Source organism: Camponotus floridanus, unplaced genomic scaffold, assembly GCF_003227725.1.
Source record: "Camponotus floridanus strain SB8 unplaced genomic scaffold, Cflo_v7.5 scaffold213, whole genome shotgun sequence".
Lineage (NCBI taxonomy): Eukaryota > Metazoa > Arthropoda > Insecta > Hymenoptera > Formicidae > Camponotus > Camponotus floridanus.
This window is the reverse complement of record NW_020229341.1, coordinates 135,201-141,344: the sequence shown is the minus strand read 5'-3', so window position 1 is coordinate 141,344 and position 6,144 is coordinate 135,201. Positions and strand designations below refer to the sequence as shown.

Sequence of the window (6,144 nt, the reverse complement as noted above, 5' to 3'; positions counted from 1 at the left end):
TATTATTATATGTACATATAGTATGGGTTTATAACTTTCTATGCAAAGCGTGATATAACCCATATCACGGACATGGATTAGGTTGGGTTTTATCTTTCGAAAGTGGAGCGCTCTGCAGGGACGGAACATACTGTATCTACGCAAGTACTTTCTCAGATAGAAGAGTACTGTATATACATGTACTTTCTAAGATTCTAAGAATAGGAAGGGCTTCAGTCGCCTACATTCACGTTTGCCAACTGCTTGCGTATAATATCATGTGTGTAATGTGTATGTGCTTAATAATATCATGTGTACAATCTGCATGTATGCAATAATTTCATGTGTGCAATCGTGCATGCAAGCAACAATGTATTATGTGCAATCGTACTTTCGTATTTTCATTTTCTTCGTGTGTGCAATAATACTTGTAGATAATCGGGATATAGGCAAAAAAAGCTGTCAGCAAAATATTGTGCGCAATTGAAGCAGTTGGCAATCGGGAATGTAGACAAATGGAACCCCACCCATTAAGAATAGTATCTGATTATTAATAGTTTTTGAGCTGAAGAACGGTTATAAATATAAGCCTCACATTTATCTTATTAGTTCGCGCACATTTATTGCACTGAATTATATGTTTCTATAACGAAATTTGTGATTTCCTTTTAATGATTTGAGTTGTGTTTCTATCGTCGCATCATGTAATCTATCAGGTAATCTTTATAATATTTGTATAAAATAAAATTTTATAACATACTTTTGCAAAACTTCAGTGTTTAATACAGATTAATTAGCGTAAAAATGGTGGTTTTAACAGAAATTATTTCAAATACCATAAGTACTTAGTTTTGTCTTATATTGATAAAATTTTATTAATTAATATTTTATATTAATTAATATTACATATTAATTATTATTATATAATAAGATTACAATATCAATATATAATAATATTAAAAAAAAAAAAGTTTTCAAAATATTTATTTGTTTATGACAGGAGTTGCAAATCCTTTAAATATTTTATAACTTTGGTTTATTACAACTTTGTATCACTGCATACCAATAAAAGTATTTTTATTGATTTAAGATATTTATAAATAAGTACAGAAATGAGTTGTAATCGGATATTATGATATGATCTTAAGAACATTTTTTACAGTTATAGAATAAATAAAATTATAAAAATATCAGAAACAATTTAAAGATTTGACACATAATCAAGATCTATGATGTTAACACTCGCCTTAATATTATAATACTATTAAATACAGTTAAGATGTTGCAGTAGAATATGGCGAAATTTTATATTATACAATAGAAAAACAATTGCAAGAAATTGGCAGATTAAACATTTTTTTATTTGATTAACAAATTTAGTGCATATGTAATATTAATTAATGTAATTTTTTCCTGGAAAGAAATTTATCATATCTTTTATATCTTGATTAAATTACAAAACTATCTACAAAAAATACTTGATTAAATTACAAAACTAACTACAAAAAATATGCGATTACAACGATGTATTACAACGATCTTTTACTTTCTCCTTTTCTCACTTTCAGCATTAATATTCTTTAGAATATCAAGATAGTTGCCAAATTTGTCGAAAATCAAATATCTACTTTTATATGTATCAAAAAATATTTATGTAATACATATGATCCAAGAATAAAAAAAAAACAATAAATAGACGAAGGTTCAGATTACTTAGACGGTCAAGAATATCAGATTAAGAAACGATGTATACTATATCGATATTATGTATGTTTATTTATTGATATATTATTTGTATAATAAGTATTACATAAATTATAAAAGAAACTGGCAACTCATTAAACTCATACCGGGACCACCGGGTTTACCAATTGTTGGCAACGTGTTTCAATGGCTTACTTCAGAAAGTAAATACAAAATTTTTAATCTATTTATCTATCTATTTATATTAATTAAATAAATGATCCGTTATTTATACAAATTAGATTTATAAATCATGTACTTTGAAACATATACTTATCAAGAATACATACAGATCTTATCTGAGCACTTTTTTTCACAATAATTACTTGTTTAATTAAAAAATACAATTTTTTTTATTAATATGTTTCCAACGAATTTGAGTAAAAATGCACTAATGTTGAAATTAAAATTAATTCCATCGAAATTTTTGTACATTAATATTTATAATATAATTTTCAGAAGAAAAATGGAAGCTCCTCTGTACATTATCTAATGAATATTATCCTATCTATAAATTTTTGCTGTTTTCCACTTTTGTGGTGTCTATTCGTCATCCAGATGATTTAGAGGTAATAAAAGAAATTCAATTTTCCATAGACATTACGAATTAACAAGCTTTTGAAAACATGCGATTCATAAGAACACTTTTATTCAGAAAAATATGTTTCTTAAAAAGATAATAAGAAAAAATATTCTTAATCAATAAGACTAGATATAAATTTAAGATACAATCATTATTTATGTATTTAATTCAATGAGATATAAGGAACAGTTTCTCTTTTTTAATATGTTTTGCGTTACTTTAGACGATATTAAGTAGCACAAAACATATCGAAAAAGGTTTTTTCTATGACCCATTGCATCCTTGGCTCGGCACAGGACTTCTCACCAGCAAAGGTAAGCAGTTAAAAGATTACAAAATAATATCGTGCGATATAAAAAAAATAAATGTAGAGAAATAATATTATTTACTGTCTTTCTGACAGTAATATTACATAATATTATTTGTATTTTGATGTAGTATCTTGTTTTTGTTATAGGATTTAAATGGCAAACGCGGCGAAAAATATTAACACCTACATTTCATTTTAATATATTGAACCAATTTGCTGATATCTTAATCAAAGAGGGAGATTGCATGACTAAATTTTTGATGGATGTTGGAGGGACAGTAGTAAAGGATTTATTGCCATTTATTAGTGAACATACGCTAAACGCGATATGCGGTAAGGCTATTGTAAAATTCTCATTGTACGTTATGACCAAGAATTTCATTTTGCACGAGATCGATTTTTAAGATTATAAGATAATAAAAAAGATAACTTCTTCCTATACATACATCGATCGTATCGATAGATGGGCAGATAAGTAATATCTGTTTTATTATACTTAAAACTATCTATTAAATATTCAGCTGTAATAATCTTTGACTGACTTTATTTATATCTTATAAAATAAATGTGTTTGTAGAAACCGCCATGGGTGTCTCTTTACGAACTCTCGGCGAATTCCAGCAACAATATCGAAATGCAATTCACGACATGATCGAATTGGTATTTTATAGGTAATTTATATGGCTGCAGTAAATATACATAATTATGTAATATATTTATGATCTTTCAAGATATGATTTTGATACATATACAAAGTAAAAAATAAAATTTTAATTATAATAACATTTTTCACATGTCCACTCTAAATTTTAGGTTAAAATATCTCATTCGTCATATGTTACTTATTGACAAATTAAAAATGTTAAATAATTGACACAATGCTTTTCATTTATTTTTGTTATTGTGACTTTAAGTGTAATGTAAAAATGACATACAAATTAATTAAAAATTACATGAAAAAATAGTTACAATAACTCGTAATAATTGTTGTAGGACATTAACATATGGTAATAATTATTTTAACTCTCATAAATATGTTACATATTAATTATAAGAAGATAAACAATTAATAAGGATATCAATTCGTTTAAATGGGCAAACTGCAGTGTGAAAATGTATTGTTCATTGCTAAATATTTCATTATAAAATAAACATTATTTTGAAATGTTAAAAAAATGAGAAATATTAAGACATGTTGTAAAATTAAGAAAAGAATGAAATGTAAAATAAAATCTAAAGAGAAATTATTTTTAATCTGAAAATTATAACTGAAACAAAAGTACAATGTTTCAAAAAGTTCCTATCTTTTTCGTCACAAATATAATTTAAAATTTTTAATCTCTTGTACATGAATATATAAAGATTATTTTGACATGTTAGGATAGGTTTAAATAACATTTTTAAAATAAAGCTTTTATAAAATTACATTATTATTGTAATTATATAGCTTTATTGAATTACTGTTAAGATCATTCAAGCCTTGGTTTCGCAACGATATGATCTTCTCTTTGTCATCACAAGGAAGAAAGCAAAAGAAAATTTTAAAAATATTGCATGGATTTACGGAAAAAGTAGGTAATATAAAAAACATTAATTTAAATTCTTCAAATATTTATATTTAAAATTACTCTATTAATACATTATTAATATAAAAAAATCACTGTAAAAGTTTATACTCATGTACATAGATTATTGCGGAAAGAAAACTTTATCACGAACGTACCAATGATCAATACTTAGAAAACCTTGAAAGTCTTAAAGAAGCGGCGACAAATGATGTTGAGGTGTTTGGAAGTACGTACGATTAAAGTTTCTAATTTAAATTTGATTGCGCAATCTAATATTATAAATTATACTTATACGTATAGTAATTATACTTATAGTATTTATACTAAACATAATCACAACATATTTGCTGTAAAATTAAATTATTATTATTTGTAACAGAATTTGAATTTTTATCAAAAAACGTTTAAAAATTAAAACGCAACACGCAAAAATGAATTTGTTTCTAATATGCTTTATTTTAGTTAAAAAAAAGCGGTTAGCTATGTTGGACCTTTTATTAGCGGCATCTCAAGAATATTCTTTAACTGATTTGGACATTAGAGAGGAAGTTGATACCTTTATGTTGGCAGTACGTATCTGTAATCTTTTTTTATTAATCTTTTTTTGTACACATTATCTAATCACTTATAATATATGATGATATGATGATGATTACAGGGTCATGATTCCATAGCGATAGGTATAATGTTTACTTTATTACTATTAGCTGAACATAAGGATATTCAGGTATCTATTTCTAAATATATTGCAATATATTATTTAAATTACAATTTTTAAATGTCAAGTTCTTTTTTGTTACAATATATTTTTTCAATATTAGTAAATATGTATATCACTTTATTTTTTATTTTGATTTTTAAGAATTTATTTACATCTATGTAAATAAAAAGTAGAATATTAAGAAATATATTTAAATTATTATGGATAACATAGGAGCGTGTGAGGCTTGAAGTCGATGATGTGATGCTAGAGAATGGAGGGAAACTCAACATGAGATCACTGCAAAATTTATCATATTTAGATAGATGTTTAAAGGAAGTGTTACGTTTGTATCCCAGCGTGGGTATAATATCACGATGCACTGGAGATGATGTAAAATTACGTAATTATTCACTTTTTTTCTATATAGTATATCTTTGAATATGTTACATAGCACAGAATATATTACGGAATGTAAAATAATATTAATGTATTAATATTTTAAGAATACATTATGTACATTTCGTTTTTTTTCAAAATATCATTTTTTGTAAATTTTAATATTTTTTAATTTTATAACATGCTTTCCAGAATCATATGTCGTACCCGCTGAAACGATCTTATTGCTTAATATCAACGCAGTTCACAGAGATCCCAATTTTTGGCCAAATCCAGAAGTATTTGATCCGGATAGATTTTTGCCTGAGAAAATAAAGAATCGTCATCCTTATTCTTATCTACCTTTCAGTGCAGGGTCAAGGAATTGCATAGGTAAATTGCCTGCAATTTTTGTTTCTCCTTATGTCGATCATTTTTAATAAGTTTGACACTGAATAGGTCAACGATATGGTCTCTTGGAGATGAAATCTATCATAGCTCCTTTGGTGCATAATTTTTATTTGGAACCCGTTGATTATTTGAAAGATATTCAATTAAAATTGGATTTAGTTATTCGTCCTTCTCATCCAGTTCATGTGAAATTCATCCCAATCACATGCAAACAAAAATTGTTTAAAACTAACGCGGATGCTACGTAAGTGTAATAAATTGAGTATACAGCATTGCATCACAAAAATTGAAGAAAATAATTAAAGATATTATATGTTCTGTATTTTATGATTAAAATATTATATATATATATATATATATATATATATATGTGTGTGTGTATATATATATATAGACATTATATTTAATCGTCAAAATATCCACACAGAATTTCTTATAAGTTAGATCCTTGTAAACCCATTCAAATGAGCAA

General features: G+C 25.6%; 1 protein-coding gene across 2 annotated transcripts; it reads left to right on the top strand.

Annotated features, from left to right (window-relative positions):
• The first annotated feature begins 234 nt into the window (after window positions 1-234).
• LOC112637867 (cytochrome P450 4C1-like) lies at window positions 235-5,988 on the top strand. 2 transcript variants are annotated; one of them, XM_025408532.1, is made up of 13 exons: window positions 235-695; window positions 1,548-1,886; window positions 2,182-2,291; window positions 2,529-2,619; window positions 2,763-2,948; window positions 3,193-3,286; window positions 4,063-4,186; window positions 4,304-4,409; window positions 4,646-4,752; window positions 4,842-4,910; window positions 5,118-5,286; window positions 5,475-5,654; window positions 5,721-5,988. In XM_025408532.1, the coding sequence occupies exons 2-13, from the start codon at window positions 1,745-1,747 to the stop codon at window positions 5,918-5,920; spliced, it is 1,578 nt and encodes a 525-aa protein (XP_025264317.1). In that variant the 5' UTR covers window positions 235-695; window positions 1,548-1,744; the 3' UTR covers window positions 5,921-5,988. The 2 variants fall into 2 exon arrangements, with proteins under 2 accessions (XP_025264317.1, XP_025264318.1); XM_025408533.1 differs by having other exon boundaries at window positions 236-695; window positions 4,084-4,186.
• Window positions 5,989-6,144: the final 156 nt, after the last annotated feature.

Excerpts from the sequence above, each read along its gene's own strand:
- LOC112637867 (XM_025408532.1), top strand. The coding sequence starts at position 1,745 with ATGTATGTTTATTTATTGATATATTATTTGTATAATAAGTATTACATA. Across the intron at positions 2,620-2,762 it reads AGGACTTCTCACCAGCAAAG|GATTTAAATGGCAAACGCGG; the intron begins GTAAGCAGTTAA and ends TTTTTGTTATAG. Across the intron at positions 4,753-4,841 it reads TTGATACCTTTATGTTGGCA|GGTCATGATTCCATAGCGAT; the intron begins GTACGTATCTGT and ends TGATGATTACAG.